Source organism: Strongylocentrotus purpuratus, unplaced genomic scaffold (assembly GCF_000002235.5).
Source record: "Strongylocentrotus purpuratus isolate Spur 01 unplaced genomic scaffold, Spur_5.0 spur5_scaffold_12, whole genome shotgun sequence".
Classification (NCBI taxonomy): domain Eukaryota; kingdom Metazoa; phylum Echinodermata; class Echinoidea; order Camarodonta; family Strongylocentrotidae; genus Strongylocentrotus; species Strongylocentrotus purpuratus.
The window spans coordinates 5,634,641-5,652,838 of record NW_022145597.1 but is presented as its reverse complement, the minus strand read 5'-3'; the positions used below and the strand labels follow the sequence as shown (position 1 = coordinate 5,652,838).

The following is an 18,198-nucleotide window of genomic DNA, read 5'->3' as shown; positions in this document are numbered from 1 at the left end:
TAATCAGTTCATTAGCTCTGCAAGATACATACACGACCAAAGTTCGGCGGGAATCCATCTATGTTTTCTTGAGATAACGCGATCACAAGCTATTTTTGCATACATAATGAGCACTGTGACCTTTGACCTTGTGAACCCAAAATCTAATCAATTCATTAGCTCTGCAAGATACAGACATGACCGAAGTTTGGCAGGAATTCATGAATTGGTTCTTGAGATAACGCGATCACGAGAACGGGACGTACGGACGGACGGACGGACTGATCGACAACCTGAAAACCTAATGCCTCCGGCTACTTCATAGCAGAGGCATAAAAATCTCTTCATTAGGATTGATAATCATGCATATGGCATATGTCATGAAAATTTCATTTGTCATCGACCATGTCATTCATGAGAAATGAAGCAAACAAAATCCATACAGAAAGAATAGGAAAAAAACAAATAGACTGATCAGCTGTGGAATCTGCACCTGTCCTTGAGGTAGGGATTCCAGATGATACAGTCTCAGAGGCAGCTGCCTCTTTGTGTTGGTCAACTCTGGACATTGAATGTCTCCCACCATTATTGGGCACAGTAGGTAATACCCCTGAAGCACTCTCTGCAACAATGGTTGCATGTGTCCTTGTATTGTTGGCCACCTTGAGCCTTGGGGACGATGGCTGAGGACTCTCCATCTTCACTCTTGTTTTCTGCAGAAACAAGGAAAGGTATGATAAGAAGTTAAAGGAAAAACAATCCTTAATGAATGGTGCGTACACCGTGCCGTATGTTAAACGCAAGGCTCTCTTACTGACGAAGGATCATTCGAGTTAGTCAACATGGAATGATGAGATAGATGATCATAATCTTCTTGGATTGGATATATCCATAGCAACGCCCCAGGCTGGTACATGATTTTTTTCAAATTGAAATTAAATGCAAGATGAATGAATGAATACATTATAAGGAACAATTCCTACCTCATATCCCTGATAGGACTTCTGACTATCAACATACATTTCTTGTGCAAGCTCATCCTGGTCTTCCATCACATCAAGGATATCGATGCTTCCCTCCGGAGTTACCGTGTTAATGTCCTCCAGAGGGCCTACTTTAGCGATGGCCTTTTTGCTGGATTGAGTAGGGCAACTGCTAGAGGCATGGGCCGGTTGGCAAGCTGTTATCTCCTGCGATGGAATGTTATCAACCTAAAATGATAGACACATTCACAATTACAAATTCAACATTTGGAAAAACTTTATGACATTCAATTGATATGCATATCATTTTCAAAGCATGTTCTGTCATGATAAACTAGTCGTACAGTACCATTCCATGTGCTAATTTGTCTCTACCAGTTTTGATAGAATTATAGTGGAAACAAAATTAAAGTCACAAATCTGGTCAAGGGAGGAATGGTAAAAACATTCATTATTTAACAGCCAAAGAAAATATGAATTTTGATGGTAGAGATCATAGGTGCAAAATATGAAATTCTAGCAACCTTTGCAGGACATTTTCAGAAGGTTATTCTTAAATTGGTGCTCCGTACCCCAAATGGAGTGAAGAATTAAGGTGGTTGATAAAGAAGAAAATAAATTGTGGCCTACTCTTTTTACAAAAAAAATTGCCTCACCTCCTCATCTGACAGGAGCAAGATGGAAGAACCAGCAGATGAAACTTCATCATCCCCAAAATCCTCTTCATCGACATCATCCGCCACAGGATCACTGGCTTCAGCTGCCATGTCCCTCTCATTCTCCTTGTGACTGATATCAGTGACATCGCTATCCTCTCCATCACTGCTTCCAGCACCAGACAGACAGCTGTTCTCATGAGATGCATCACGTCTACCGCTCACCTGAGCCTGAGCCTCACCATGGATGCCCAAACCAACATCCTCAAGGCCAGAGGAGTCCTTGTCACTCTCTCCTCCCCAGACTCCATTGTTGGTCTCGACCCTGTCATCTCCTTCGATCTCACTATCGCTGATGATGATATCACTGGTTGGGTTTGTTACCGATGTGACTTGCATTTCTTGGCGACTCAGCTCTAAAGCTTTCTGATAAGGAAGGGGAGATGAACAAAATTAAAATGTATCAATTTTCGTTAAGTATTCCAACATTTTCTTTTCTGGATATTTATGATCTGGTTTAAACATTAGAAAAGAAGATAAAAACCAAAACTGTTTTTTCTATGTTGAGGGGATTCTTGAGTCTTAAAATAAAACAGGGGAGAAGGAAAATTGAGCAAAAAGTCGTTCTAATAAAAGTTGATAAACAGTTTCAATGTTCACTCCACTGAGAAAAAGATTACAAACAAGTTTGTAACAATCATACTCTAGGCCTGTTTATGCAAAATCAGTTGCCTATCAAATATTCTGGCTCAATATTCATGACAAATTCATTGTCATTAAATGAATCCTGAGCAGATAAGAAGAACGAGAACTGTGCCATGTTTTTGCTTTACAGTCTGACTGTATAGGTGAACGAGTGCAAGTATATCTAGCTGGCTGTGTGTGTCCAGTGTGTGACGTCACTATTCGGAGCTCGCTAGCTCGTGTGTGGGGCTTACATTCAGGGGTCTGAGAGGGGTCTTGGAAAATAACATTTTACGCCTTTCCATGATATCTATATGATTTCTCAGCAAGTTATTCATGTTTTTCAAGAGAAAATCTTTCCATCCATATGTAATTTGTTCTAAATATCAGTTGTAGTGGATATTTCTTAGTGTGATTCCTTTAAAGGAAATACAATCAAAGAAGGAGATGTAGGTGTAAAAATGGTGGGTTTGTTGACTAGGTGATTTCTTGGTTAGTACTTTACTGATGTAGGTGGGTCCAGAAATTAAGAAAGCCCCACATATTTCTGTCGATCAATTAGGCTAGAAGGTACAAGTCATACAATTTCACTTGATACTCACTTTGAATTTGGATTTATCATCTATTCTTAACGATGTCTCTAGGTTATAGTGTTTTAAGTGGATGTTTGTGTACACCTAAATATACATGTAGGGTAACAGCTAGTTAACGCCCAAATTTAGATGACCGATCTTTGTTGATTAATTTTTTTGCATTTATAGGCAGCCATATAGTCTACATTTTTATGTTTGTGTTACTCTTGCATTACATGTCACTTGCTAGGTTAAGATATTTTGTATCTCATGATAATTGTATGATTCCTTAATGAATGGTGCAGACACCATTCCGTACATTAAACATAAGTTTTATCTACATAATCCAGAACGGTTGAAATCCATGCTGCTCTTGATTTTTTTAAAGTTGAGATTAAATGCAAGATGGCCCGTAAATGAACAGTGGTATAATATAAGGAACAATTTTTACCTCAAATCCCTGATAGGACTTCTGACTATCAACACCCAGTTCTTGTGCAAGCTCATCCTGGTCTTCCGTCACATCAAAGATATCGATGCTTTCCTCCGGATTTACCGCGTTACGGTCCTCCAGAGGGCCTACTTTAGTGATGGCCTTTTCGCTGGATTGAGTAGAGCAACTGCTAGAGGCATGGGGCGGCTGGCAAGCTGTTATCTCCTGCGATGAAATGTTATCAACCTAAAATGATAGACACATTCACAATTACAAATTCAACATTTGGACAAACTGACTTCATGACATGCAATCAATATGAATATCATTTCCAAAGTGTCTTCTGTCATGATAAAGTACTACTCGTACAGTACCATGCCATGTGCTGATTTGTCTCTACCAGTTTGATAGAATTACAGTGGAAACAAAATTAAAATCACAAATTTGGTATTTATGAGACAAGGAAGGAATGGTAAACACTTTCATTATCTAACAGCCAAAGAAAATATGAATTTTGATAGTAGAGATCATAAGTGCAAAATATGAAATTCTAGCAACCTTTGCAGGACATTTTCAGACGACATTCTTAAATTGATGCTCGTAGCCCTAATGGAGCGAAGCATTAAGGTGGTTTATAAAGCAAAAAAATAACTGTGGCCTCCTCTTTTTACAAAAAAAATTGCCTCACCTCCTCATCTGACTGGAGCAAGATGGAAGAACCAGCAGATGAATCTTCCTCATCCCCATAACCCTCTTCATCGACATCATCCGCCACAGGACCACTAGCATCAGCTGCCACGTCCCTCTCATTCTCCTCGTGACTGATATCATTGACATCGCTATCCTCTCCATCACTGCTTCCAGCACCAGACAGACAGCTGTTCTCATGAGATGCATCGCATCTACCGCTCACCTGAGCCTGAGCCTCACCATGGATGCCCAAACCAACATCCTCAAGGCCAGAGGAGTCCTTGTCACTCTCTCCTCCCCAGACTCCATTGTTGGTCTGGACCCTGTCATCTCCTTCGATCTCACTATCGCTGATGATGATATCACTGGTTGGGTTTGTTACCGATGTCACTTGCATTTCTTGGCGACTCAGCTCTAAAGCTTTCTGATAAGGAAGGGGAGATGAACAAAATTAAAATGAATCAATTTTCGATAAGTATTCCAACATTTTCTTTTCTGGATATTTATGATCTGGTTTAAACATTAGAAAAGAAGATAAAAACAAAACTGTTTTTTCTATGTTGAGGTGATTCTTGAGTCTTGAAATAAAACAGGGGAGAAGGAAAATTGAGCAAAAAGTCGTTTTAATAAAAGTTGATAAACAGTTTCAATGTTCACTCCACTGAGAAAAAAAATTACAAACAAGTTTGTAACAATTATATTCTAGGCCTGTTTATGCAAAATCAGTTGCCTATCAAAAGGTAGAAAGGTGTCTTAATGGCAATGCCATAGATATATCCAATAATTTGTAGACCTCGACTCTGTGGATTGATCTGTTAAATCTGTGTGTAGTCTACAATTTCAAAATTTAGACAACTCCTCCTCTATTTTCCCATGCGTATCATCGTCCACTATCATAGACGCATATACTTGCCTCATCCTCGTCTCTATCCTCATGCCTCTGGTACGTCTTCCTTTTGCTGGGATACCAATAGGAACAGCCCTCTCCATCCTGCTCTGTAGGCTGGTTACTGGTATCGGCAAACGTGAGGGCCACAGGCTTATGTTGAATTCGCTTCTCATCCATGGTGGATACTGCAAGAAATAATAATGTACATATCTGTTTGTTGGTGCATTGTAGAAAGAAAAGAAATAAATCAAAAAAAAATTGCAGTGCAATTATAGGACAATATGAGATCACAGGATCTATGCGATTCACAAATTGGCAATATGGTGACTGTATTGTGATGTTTTCATGGACAACTCTTCCATTTGTCATGTACAAATACATCATCAATTTCTGTTTGTGATGTTTCTCTGGTAGGAAAGGCTATGATACCAGGCAGGACTGAAACACACACTGTACAAGGAAGGCTTATTTCTTCTCAACCTGATATCATTTCACAGGACTATGATGGTGTCTTTGAACCACTAAACCATGATCACTTCTAGCAAGTAACTGGAGCTAGGAGTACATCGGATTCAAGCACCTCTCCCTCGCACATAAGGCGAGTGGGCTCAGTCGGTAAAGCATCTGCCTGTGGAACCATAGATCCCAGGTTCGAATCCCACCCAGGCGGATGACTGAAGCCTGCGTTGTGTGTTAACGCGCCCTCCCCTTGTTCATAGACGCAGGCTATGTTAAGTGAAAAACATGCCGTCCCTCAGATAGGACGTTAAAAAGAGGCCTTGTGTAGAGAAGAGTCACTACCATTTCTACCTACTATTCGTATAAAAGTAGGGGAAACCCCGGTGTAGTGGTCCACCTGCACACACCCCAGCGTAGTACGATAATACTCTGTAAAGAGGTATGTACTCAAAATAGAAGAAGAAGAAGACCTGACGAAGGCTGAATACCAGAAGGCTGAGCAGTTGCTTTCAAGACATAGCAATGTTTTCAGCTCTTCAGATGAAGATATCGGGGAGACAGATTTAGCATACCACAACATCAAATTCACTACTGAGACGTGCACCAATCGGGCACCATATCGGGCATCACCAGTAACAAGACTTGAAATCCAGTGCTCACCAAATCGACAGCATATGGCAGGGCATTGTCAAAGAGAGCCATATAGCCCATGGGCCAGTACAATTGTACAGGTTAAGTACCAGGTTCACTTTAAATATATATAAGAAAACAATATAAAAAGGCATCTCCAAAAATAATAAGTGATAAAAAATGCATTATATAATGCATCATATCATACAAAGCATCAACTTCATAACATGAAAAAGAACCAAATAGAATAAAAGGTGAATGTGAGATAGTATTATAATATTCTGCCTTTAAAGAAATCTAACTATCCCTTTTGGTACTATATATCCATCAATATTAGTGCTGATTATATGTTCATGGGTTTTAATATTATTCTGATTACTCTCGTAATATGATAAAAATCCAAACTAGTAGAGCAGTATTTATACAATAACTTCTTTATAACATAGCACCCCCCCCTTCTTGTCAGCAAACAATGTAATAATGATATACCTCCCTAAACAGTGGCAACAATATATATGTGCACAAAAACTAGGAGTATATACTGATATACCTGTTAGAACGATCCCTCTAGCTTTCTCTCCATTGGCAAACTAAGAACTAGTCTTCATAACCAAATGCATTATTTAGGGTTGTCAGTCAAGATACAGAAATATCTACATGAATATAACCTTAATTATTACTTATATTGAATATTACGTAAATGGAGTGAATATATACCGGTATGCTAGATAGATAGAAAGAAAGAAAAGATATCTCATCAGAAAGAGAATAAATACTCTTCTTATTACTCATTACTCTACAGTACTCTTTTGCTGCATAAAAGTATATGACATGTAACTGTTGGCCTGGTCTAATTATTATACAAAAGTAGAGCCTAAGGTGTGAGAAATTATTTTTTTTCTCTTACCTAAAACAAATTAGGAGCAGTACCATAAAACCACATCTGCTCTCCACAGCTGCAAGATGGAAAAGAGACTGATCACAAACATGGGCCTATAATCCCTAATAAATCACCCCCTTCTTATCAGGAATGCTACCATGTGGTCATTTCAGAGAGGAGACAAGAAAGTGAGAGAGGTGAAAAGAGAGGAATACCGGTTTGTGTGTAAGCAGAGAGAAGGGGAGAGAAACTTGATGGAGCTTGAACACACACTGGGGGTGTGCTCTTATGTAATACATGATAGCAATGTAGTGGCCCACCAAACACAGAAAGGGGTAATTACACAACATAGTGAAATTTCAGCAGGTACTGGTACATGGGCAGCGGAGCGTCTTTCAAAGTTGGGGGGGGGGGGAGCACCCACAAAAAAGGACACTTTCTGGAAAAAATGGGGCGACTAGCTATACAAAGAGAAACCTCAAAGCGAAATTTACCCTTTTTATACACTGGTAGGCCCTTCTACCCATACCAATACTCTTTTCACACTGGTTTTGCTTAACCCCGTACTTTGCTTAGCCCCGTACTATCCTTAACCCCAGACTATTTTGGGGGGCTTTTCGCACACGCTGTTTTTAGTCCCGTACTAGCACCTATTCCGGAATAAGAAAATTCACGGTGTTCTCACTGCAATTCGTTAGCCCCTAATATCGTGAATGTTAAGATTGGACAGTGGGCTCCATACTTCGCATCTAGCCAGCTGCGATATGCTCCATTGCGTAGTACCGGACTATTTTTCGTTTCTGTTCTCATTCATTTGCTTGGCACCGCAATTCGGGGTTAGCCCTGCTATTTTGCAGGGTTAGTTAACCCCGTACTTTAGGTGGGGCTAGCCCACTTTGGTAAATACGAATCTGAACAGAAAGTGGAATAGGCTTAACCCCGGACTATAGGTGGGGCTAAGACCCCCCCCCCTTAACCCTACCTATAGTACGGGGTTAAGCAAAATTTTGCCAGTGTGAAAACAGTAATAGTGATTAGATTATGTTTTCTTTGTATGTTTCAAATATCTCAAATAAAAAAATTAAGATTTGTGAGGTCGCAGTGCGAAAAATTAAATCTTATAAAGAGGAAAAAACGTTCCTAATCATGAAAGTCTAAAAAGATCTTTAAAATTTTTTTTTTTATAATAACATAAAATGCGAGCAAACTTGGAGATTAGAAAAGGCACTAACGGTAGCTTATCTTCAATGACGAGAACAGCCCATTAGAGCTCTTTGTAAGATGATGCTGCCGATCCTAAACAAATGATTGGTTGAGAGCATACACGTGACCAGGCACAGGCAACTCTACATTTTTCTTTGTCACATAATCTATAACAACAACAACATTAACATCCTTTAGCATCAATAATCCCTCAACTGGGTTCAATAAAATAATTGTCATCATTTTGGCCTGTCTACAAACAACAACAATACAAGTATCAAATTACTGGTCTGTTCCCATAAAACTAAGAGGGATCGAAGATCATGATGAGATTAAGAAAATGTATGAATGTCTATAACATAATATAAGGAAACAATAACAGCAAAAAAGATTTTTGTTTTAAATCTTACCATTTTCTTCCGAGGAGTCCGGATCATTTGTTGAATCAGTGTCTTCCGCGGAGTCCGGATCATCTGTTGAATCAGTGTCTTCTGCAGCAGCAGCCATCTTAGCAGATTTCTTGGACCAGGGGTTTCCCATATGTCTTTTTTTCCATCAACTCAAATAAAATGTGAAATTATCTTCAGGAAATTTGCTGGATTTACTGTAGAAAAACAAAAATTAAAAGTGAATATACCAGTGAACATTGTAGACGTGTTGACATTCTCTCACACTGACAAACAGTTTCTTGTAAAGTTCTTTGCTTGACTATCAACCTCTAAGCCGGCCTGACGTTTTGGTTTCCTATTCTTTTCTTTGTTATCCAGTATTGAGAGAGAGAGAGAGAGAGAGAGAGAGATAGGGGAGAGACAGATATACAGACATAGAGGGAGGGGGCACATGCAGAGACAGGGACAGACACATGCACAGACAGAGAGCGAGTGAGTTGAATGGAATTGATCACATGTGGCTCAAAGATCATGTGGATATATTTACATTATAATACAGAACATACAAAAAACAAACAAAATATCACAAAATAGCAATGGTATCAACTCAAGACAAAGCAATAATAGTATAAGATTTAGACATGTATCACAGAGGTGGATAAGCTGTTATCAAAATAATTTAGGCAATGTCATTATATATATATATATGCAAGGATAAATTCAATTGAGCATGTTCAGGAATATTAGGCTTATACTGTAGCTTTAGGGGGTACTTGTAATATGCACGATGTTCAATCTCAATTTAACAAAGTTTAACAAACAAACTTGCAAGTAATAAATTTCGACCTCTCTCGATACTTCAGATTCCATTTGCGTATCTTTACAAACAAAAACAAAACCAGAAAAAGAAAGCAGCCAAAGCACTTTAAAGGTACTATGTCCCTTTTGCAGCCAACCTCAAATTCTGTAGAACTTTGCAGGAATTATGAATATGTCATGTATGTCCTATCTGTGAAATTTAAACGTTAGCAGTGTCCTCATGTTTAAATTATGCAAGGAAACCCGTTTACTTGCTAGACTTAACTGTCAGACACTATTGAGTGACTGACTGGCTTTTTTTCTTCTTTGGTAATAACATACATGAAAAGAGTTGTAAAGGGTACATGAGCATTTGTCTACATCAATAACCCACTTCTTGTGATGGCCAAGGTTAAACTGATTGAATCTTTGCGCAGCATAAAACGTATGACCATCAAGACTATTACTTTTGGGCTCTATAGCCCTAAAGTCGATTTGACAACTAATAGTCATTATTTTCCCACTTGAAGACATTTTCAAGCCCCACCTTTTTTAGGGGAAGTTCTAAATAAGTATTATCTTTCAAATGCAGTTGGAATTAAACTTTTTCATTTTTTTGGCCTGCAAATGGGACATAGTAACTTTAAGCTAAATGTTGCATGCATTGTAAATGTATATTCTTCTTATCCTTCTCTTCATTCCTCCTCCTCCTCCTCCTTCTCCTCCTCCTCCTCCTCCTCCTCCTCCTCTTCTTCTTTTTCCTCTTCATTAAATTTTTTTTTAAATAAAAAAAAAGTGGGGAATTTTTTTAAAATAAGCAATGATCGGAGGTGAATTAAGGGGGCACTTGAAGTGAAAAGGAGGAACTTATCTGAAGTGAAAAGGAGTAACTTAATTGAAAAGGGTTATTTACCAAGAAGCACTAATAAGAACGAAAAGGGACCATTTTCATAGGTGAAAAGGGGCATTTTTGAGAAGGGGAAAGCTCTCTCATTTTTTTTAAATGGGGGTACTTATCATAAGGAAAAGGGGCACTTATTAGAAAGCAAAAGGGGCACATGTTAGAACAAAAGGTGCGCTTATCTGAGTTGAAAAGGGGTAGTCAGTAAAAGGTGAAGGGAAAAAGGCCACCTGTCAAAGTAAAAGTGGCACCTCTCAGATTTGAAAAGGGCAATTATCAGAGATGCAGGGGGCACTTATCAAAAGTGAAAAGGGGCACTTCTCGTACCTGAAATGGGGCAATTACTAGAGATTAATAAAAGCACTTATGAGAATGGAAAATGGACACTCATTGCAAAGGGAAATGAGAAATTGTCAAACGAAAACGGGCACATACAGTGTATATTTTTTTTAAAAAGGGGGCGCTCATCAGAGGTAAACAGGGGATGGGGCACTTTTCAAAGTAAAAGGCCAGGCACTTCTTACAAAGTTAAAAAGGCATTTTTGGGGTACTTGAAAAAGTGGGGGGCACTGTGCCCCCCTCCGCCCCCCCCCCCCCCTTGGCACCTCTGATTTATTCCTTTCCACAACTTCTATCTCTTTATTTATCGCTTCTCATTGTCTTCATATTGTTTTCACAAACAGCTGTGGTTTAACTCTAATTTATAACTCTAATTTAAGAGAAGGAAGTTATATAATTGATTTTACAGCAGGCAAAGAGTTGGCCTACACAATTACATTGATAGTATTTCAGGTCGAGTAGTTAAAGGAAAGCAATAAAAGTATTCATTAATTCTTTTTAAGTTTTTGTTGCAGTTGCAAAGTGAAGGACAAAGTTTAGTTAATATAAAGTCACAATGGGTCGAGTTTCTTGCAGACAGTTTTGATTATGCAGGACTTGGGAACGTCTGGCGAGCTCAAGGAGAAGGATATAGTGCTGCCTGGATTATGAATACTATGAAAACCAGGCTTTCTGACATGTCTATTCAGGAATGGAGCGCAGCTACCTGGTCAAATCGTATTTGCACGAACTATAGGATGTTTAAGAATGAGTTGGTTTATGAAAAATACCTGCAGATATTATGTCAGAAGGAAGCAATAACTTTAAGTAAATTTAGATGCAGAACACATAGATTACCAGTTAATAAAGGTAGATTTGATGCAAATGTAGTAGATGATTTGCAATGCCCACTCTGTACACCAACAGATATTGGTGATGAATTTCATTATATTTTTGTATGTCCATTCTTTCAAAATGAAAGAAAAATGTATATACCAAATAACTTGTGTGGTAGTAGCTTAAGACCAAGTGCGTTGCACATGGATAAGGTTTTTAATACAGCTCACGCTTGCCAGCTAAAGAAATTAGCAAAATTTGTTAGAATCATTATGTCATATTTTTCAAAAGATTCAAGGGTAGATGGTACTACTGCAAATGATAGCTCACAAATAAGCAATGTTGTTAGGCACACTCGTAGCGGTAGGAGGGTGAATTGCCCAGTTCGCCTTGATTTGTAAATATGTTTATTTGTTCATATTATCACGTGTTTATCATTGTTCATATTATCACATGTTTATTATTGTTCATATTATCAAATGTTTATCATTGTTCATATTATCACATGTTTGTCTTTGTTTATACTATCTTATTATGTTTATCAATTTTCATGTTATCACATGTTTATCATTGTTATACTATTGTTATATTGATACTATGTTGTAAATATGTTTGTACTCTCATACCCCGAGAGGGGGTCGATAGAGTCAATAAAATCTTACAATCTTACAAGTTGTTGTTGTTGAGTCAATAGACAAAGTTCAATGACGCCATGTCACAGAGAATATTACAGGTAAAAAGAATACCATGCACTTGCAGTTGAAAATGTAGAAAATATATAAAATAAAGAAAGGTAACTTGCAGGTAGTAATCATGGTAAGCTTTCATCACAATTTATCATCTCTCAATCTCCTGGAATATAGTCCACTTGAGAGCATGTCGGTCAAATGCAAGTTTTTAGTTGCTTGGCATTAATTGTCAGAGAGAGAAAAAGAGAGAGAGAGTTTACCTATAGATCCGAAATTTTGGATGAGGGTGTCACTCCCGACATCCGATTTCCCTCTTGCGACGCTCTAGCGCGTTAGCGGTCAGTTAACCACCGTATTTTTGCCGAGTGGAGTACTAGTACCAAGGTATTTCAAAATCTGTGCACGTGCACGGCCACGGCACATTATATTCAGGTGATCATGCCTGATGCATGGTAACGTAAATGTTCGTGTCAGTCAGCTCAACCCAAAGAGGAGCTCGACATTCGTTGTTTTTTATAAGACGTAATGCCTATCAACACCATAACTGCATAAAAGTTGGATCAAATCACGATATTAACAATGCATTTTTACAACATTATATATCGCTTACCAGGCGCAGGCCATGCCATGCTCAGATGCTTGCTTACTTGCTCAGTTCTGAATTCTCAAACATCCAGAGATTGGAACCAGACCTGCGTCGATATCGCGTCGCGTCGTGAGAAATATATTATGATTAGAAATGTGATCCTTATATTATTTGCTTCCAAAGCAATCTCAGTGGCAAAAAATCACCCAAGTTTGCTCAGTGCAACCTGCTGTGCGAAATAAACGCCTTCAAAGTTTAATTGTCCATTCATGAGGCATGATGTCACTGTAGAGCGAGGAGTGATATTGACTTAAGCAAACGGTAATGACGTCATTATGAAGGGGAATCCCCGGTCCTCCCGTATAACAGCAATACAATCTAAGGCATTTCTGAATGTGTAAACTGAATATTTATGTGAATATTTCTTAGCTTTTTCCTGCTTTTTTTTTTGGTAACGAAAAAAGGGGTTGGGACGTGCGCCCCCATGCACCCCTGCATGGAGATGACTGATAGTTGAACAAAACGATTTCCAAGAGGAATATGGGTTTGGGGTAACCTAGCTATAGCCAGGCCCCCCCACTCAGAGGTCGGAATGACCGCATGCGTGTTGCCAAAATATCCGGTAAAGGGGTACTTTTCGTGCGAAAAAGTCCGGCGCGAGAATTGTAAAAAAAGGGGTGTATTTGACTTTTCACCCGGAGATTTCTTTAAAAAGGGGGTGTTTTTTCTTTTTTTCTCTCATCTCTTTGGACTCCTGAGAAATTATTCTGAATTTAGGGGGGTACTTAGAGCATTTTTCCTGATTTAGGGGGGTCTCCAAGGCAGGAAAAGCCCGCGAAAGGGGGGTTCGAAAATGTTGGCAGTCTTCAGATAGGGGGTGCTTTCAAAAAGAGGGAACAAGCATATGCGTACCCTAGCTAAATAACACTGAGGGGGGGGGGGGGCCGGGCTTGCTAGTCAAAATTAAGGACCGCCATAACTTGCATGCAAATTCTTACACATGAAGAACAGCCTATAAAACGCAGAGGGTCGCTATATTCATAAATTATTTCGAGGGTCATTATACTGATAATGTCCGCTATTCATAATATGAAATTGGGGTTGCTATTCATAAAAATGAAGAAGGGGTGCTATTCATAATTTATATTGGGCGTCACTATACAAGGTAAATTACTTAAAATACTTTCGCGCTGTAAAGGCAGCTAGCCGTGCTTAAAGCACTGGTAAGAATAATGTAGCACCGGGGGAGAGGAGGGGGGGGGGGTGTTTCACAAACATCCTAAGTTGAACTTAAAAATTATGGAAAGCCGTTAACATCCTTGAAAATATTTTGTATAAGTTATTTTAGAAGGCATAAAATGTTGATTCAAATCATTCATATTTTCTATTATCATGGACGATTTCATGTTCTTGATTTGGAATTTATGAAAAGTCTAAAATACTTCAATGTTTGCTTTTGAAAATATCATTATAAGGCTACAAATGGCTCTCCATAACAATCAAGTCCAACTTAAAGTTAAGTGTGACTTGAAATCTTTGTGAAACACCCCTCTGGAGTGGCAATGTGCCAGACATGCTCGCTATACAACACTGGAAACGGCTACAGTTGCAACCGATCAGTTTTTGTAACCAATTCAAACAAATGTGAATATAAATCATGAATATCATTACCTCAAAATTTATATTTGATATTTTAATACATTTTTTAAATTCAAATTCAAAATATGTGACTGTGGTGAAGTTGTTTTCCAATGTGATTTGCAGTTATGTGTATTTTTGTATTCATGTATTTATTTGAAAATAAATCACCTTGCCAAATCAAAATAACATCGTTTTGTATATTTATTTATTCATTTTTATTTATTTTTTGCTATTTTTAATCCATAATAGGAGGCATGGTTGAATTGTGATGGATCATTAAGTTGTACGATCAGAATTAATCTCAAACTAACGCAGTAAATCTGCACTATGAAATTGCACTTTGAGGGGTAAAAACAATTCTGAATGTATTCATTAATTGTTCAACATAGAAAACTATCTTATGTATTCTTAGTTCATAATGTAATTGCAACAATGCAGCAACCTGTAGATAAGATTGGACTAGAACAAATGACAGCAAGAAGATGGTTCTTTTCTGTATGTATGTATTAATTTAATACCATAGACATGAAAACAATTGCTTTTAACAACAAATAAACTGAGAATGCAAAAACATAATGACCCAACCTAAATACAGGTAATAAGACGGGAGTATCGTTCTTGAATTACTTTTTTTTTCTCATTCGATTGAAACATCTAGAAAAGCAAGACAAAAAAAAAATTGTGTTTTCTCGACTTTGAAACTGCAAATGATGAGCTTATAATATAACTAAAGTTTGGAATCGGGATATTGATAGTTTTCAAAAAATCACTATGAAATCAATCTTATTGTGGAAGAATCTATGATGAATTCACAGTTAACAACTTAATCATCCATTCCATAACCTTCTAAATTTTTGTAATTTTTTAAGTACTGTAAGTGAAAAAAATGATTTCCCCCCAATTTGTGTTTCTTGAGAATTTAACATATTAAAGCTTACAACTAACAGTATTCAACAAAGGCCCTAAATCAACCAGTCAATCTTTCATTATTGAGTTAATCAAAACACAACAGACATCAAGGGGTATGAATAATTTAGTAGTTAATTGTATGTTGTCGAAGTCTAGTGGAATAAATTGTGGACTGCAAATACCCCAAAATATAAAAAATTCTGTGGATGTTCGTAATCCAATAATTCCTAAAAGCAACAACTAATGTTCAGATTGTGGTATAAAACTGTACAATACAATGGATATTCATTGTGAAACAACTGAATAGTATGATATTATTATTTCCAAAAAAAGTTGATGTCTTCATCAAATATAAAAACAAATGTATGCACAATGCAGTCGACCATTCAATAAAAAAAGTTCTGTATAATGAACCAAAACATGTAGCTGCAAATGAACCTTAAGTATGGGTTTTAATACTGCATCAATAAAACCTTATACAATATAACTGGTATACAAGCAACAACAGGTATCCAAATACATGGTAAAAAGTTAGGTCTGTACAATACGCTAGATAGTCACTGTAAAACAACAGAATGGCAAGAAATAAAATATCAGATATCAGCAAACTACGCTGTTTTAAGGCAGCACAACATATACCGGTAGCTACAATACAATGGTTAGGGTTCAACTTATCGGCTGCTTAGGATAAAATAAGATCCCATAAAACAAATCTTTAGTAAAGGGGTTTAATACTGCATCAATAAAACCAGTATACATCTAAACAATATTGGTTGAATAACCAGAAAAGTCTTGTTTGAGTTCACAAAAAAGAACTACCGGCACTTGTTTATGTTTCGAACCTACACAGTTCTTGCATCAGAACTAGAAATCATCTACAGAGATGTTTCATCTGTACATACATACGGAGTAGCAATTACTTTGCTCTGTGTATAGATGCAAACAAGAGAAGTACTGGAAATGTTTCTTGATAAATACGTCCTTAGAAAAAAAATGTCCTTAAAAAAAAAATATCTACTTTGGCACAGCCATAGATTTTACCTAAGCTACATGTTAATGTATGTACAAAGAGAACACAAAGTCTATTTAGAATACTTGGATCAGTGATGGAAGACTCACATCATTTAAGAAAATCTTTGGTAGGCAAGTTAAATGCCATAAGTTGCACTCACTCTAGACATAGCGCATTGAGAGAGAAAGTTGTGACACACGCATCTACGCACAGGCGAGATGGGTCGTAGAGCTCTGGATAGTTTCCTCCCATGTACAATCTCTATGGGAGGGAACTATTTTGGAGCTTCATGAAATGGCTAACCAATCAGAAGCCACTACCAGTGACGCAACTTTCTCTCTCAGGTAGCTATGACTGTAAAGGTTTTGCCCTCTCAAATGAAGTATCGAATGGCACTACAGCTTTAGACATGGCAGTAAAATTGGTCCTCCAACCAATACATACATTTTTCCCACACAGTATTACATGTAATTACAACAAGGCAACGGTTTGTATCAGGTACCAACAAAGTCAACAACAAAAAAAAATTCAGGTACAGAAAATCAGCTGCCATATAACCATGAATGGAAGGAATTTGTAGATGAGTGACTGTTTTTGTACATATTAAATCAGGAATCAGTTGATGAGCTTATCTTTGAAAGCCTATCAAGGTTTTCTTGAAGAACATTGTGGGTGTCACCTCTAATATGATGTCCTGGGTTCCCTGATTGGGGTAGCAAGTCTTAAACAAATAGCCATTTTCAGTCCATAAACATTTATCAACACTACGGTACTCATGGGCAGGATTTGTCAGCCACAGTACTGTCCCTCTTTCATACCTGCTCTAGCAATGTACTGTTCTATTCCTCATATTGCTGTCAAAGTTCTCGTCTTTTGACCCTTCTCTTAAAATCTACATGTCATTCTACCCCATGACCATCATAATTCCTCTCTCATCCACTGTTTTCTCACACTACCAGCACAATTCCTCCCGTTCATCCTTTTTCTTGCGGGGATCTACGGTTTGTCCTTGTTCATTCCCATGAGTATCTTGACATCCCTGACTCTGTTCATCCTCCTCTCTTCCGGTGTTTGGTTCTTGCCGCCAAACACATTCTTCATGAGCTGTCTTTTGGTTTCCTGTAGTTCCAGCATGGCTTCCTCTACGCTGTCACGCACCAAGAACTGCCACATGGACAAACAAAAGATCATTCCCATCATCTTAATATTAGTATTAAAGCCCCACTGCACTACTTATAGCTACTCGCGCCCTCTATACAGCCAACAATGCCTAAGCGGTACCCGTTGAGCCCCCATGATGCCCTTTTTCTTATGTTAATTGAGAGCTGATTTGATGAGATAACCACCTGTCAGTGAGGTCTGATCCCTCCATGCCAAGCTAGTGCAGAGGGGCTTTAAAACAAAATCTGCATTCATGTTGCAAATTTCACCCTGCATTTACAATCAAATGTTATTATTGTTCCTATTAGTGACATAGATAGAAGGCCATGTCCCTCCACACCCCTCAAAAAAACCAATGATCAAATCAATGATCTACTAATCTTGTGTATGGTCGTACATGTATCTATATCTTATAATAAACATGATATTGCAAAGTCACAATATATTTATAGTATAAAGATAAACAGCAATGTAAATGAACAAAGGTAAGGAATTACAAGGTCAAACAACAAGACTTGAACTTTATATATATATATACATGTTTATTTTTATCTATTTTTTTTATCGGGGTGAGGGGATGTTATGTGTAATTTTACATAGGTTTGTTATTTTTCAGTAGGTCTATTAGTTTTAGGTACATTTCGCTTATTCCAGATATTATTGTTGCATTCATGTCAGTGTCGTCATTGGACATCATTAGTTTAATTTTCTAATCTTCGTTTAGGTTTTGAAAGTCTGGTAGTATATTGTTAAGTTCAGAGTATATTTCAAATCTGGGATCTTTTAAGTGTGCACATTTTGTTAGGAAGTGTATTTCATTTTCTATGTCAGATTTACTAATATTAAATCAAATGACAAAGGAAAATTCAATGATAAGTCAAATAAGATTCAATTATTTC

General features: G+C 37.7%; 2 protein-coding genes across 5 annotated transcripts in view; both read right to left on the bottom strand.

The window, feature by feature from the left end:
- Positions 1-12,902, bottom strand: part of LOC100893394 — a 48,314-nt gene extending 35,412 nt beyond the window's left edge. Inside the window, exons 1-8 of one of the 2 annotated variants that reach the window (XM_030981669.1) lie at positions 12,601-12,902; positions 8,469-8,662; positions 4,911-5,071; positions 3,996-4,421; positions 3,326-3,553; positions 1,619-2,044; positions 963-1,190; positions 473-692 (exon numbers count right to left, since the gene is read on the bottom strand). In XM_030981669.1, coding sequence (XP_030837529.1) covers positions 473-692; positions 963-1,190; positions 1,619-2,044; positions 3,326-3,553; positions 3,996-4,421; positions 4,911-5,071; positions 8,469-8,598 — 1,819 coding nt within the window. In that variant the 5' untranslated portion in view covers positions 8,599-8,662; positions 12,601-12,902. The remainder of the gene's footprint in view (positions 1-472; positions 693-962; positions 1,191-1,618; positions 2,045-3,325; positions 3,554-3,995; positions 4,422-4,910; positions 5,072-8,468; positions 8,663-12,600) is intronic. The other variant, XM_030981667.1, reaches the window with a different exon arrangement.
- A 1,804-nt stretch (positions 12,903-14,706) lies between these two features.
- The window catches only part of LOC581625 (helicase-like transcription factor), a 49,288-nt gene continuing 45,796 nt past the window's right edge, over positions 14,707-18,198 (bottom strand). For all 3 annotated transcript variants that reach the window (XM_030981665.1, XM_030981666.1, XM_030981664.1), the window contains one exon: positions 14,707-17,302. In XM_030981665.1, coding sequence (XP_030837525.1) covers positions 17,135-17,302 — 168 coding nt within the window. In that variant the 3' untranslated portion in view covers positions 14,707-17,134. The remainder of the gene's footprint in view (positions 17,303-18,198) is intronic.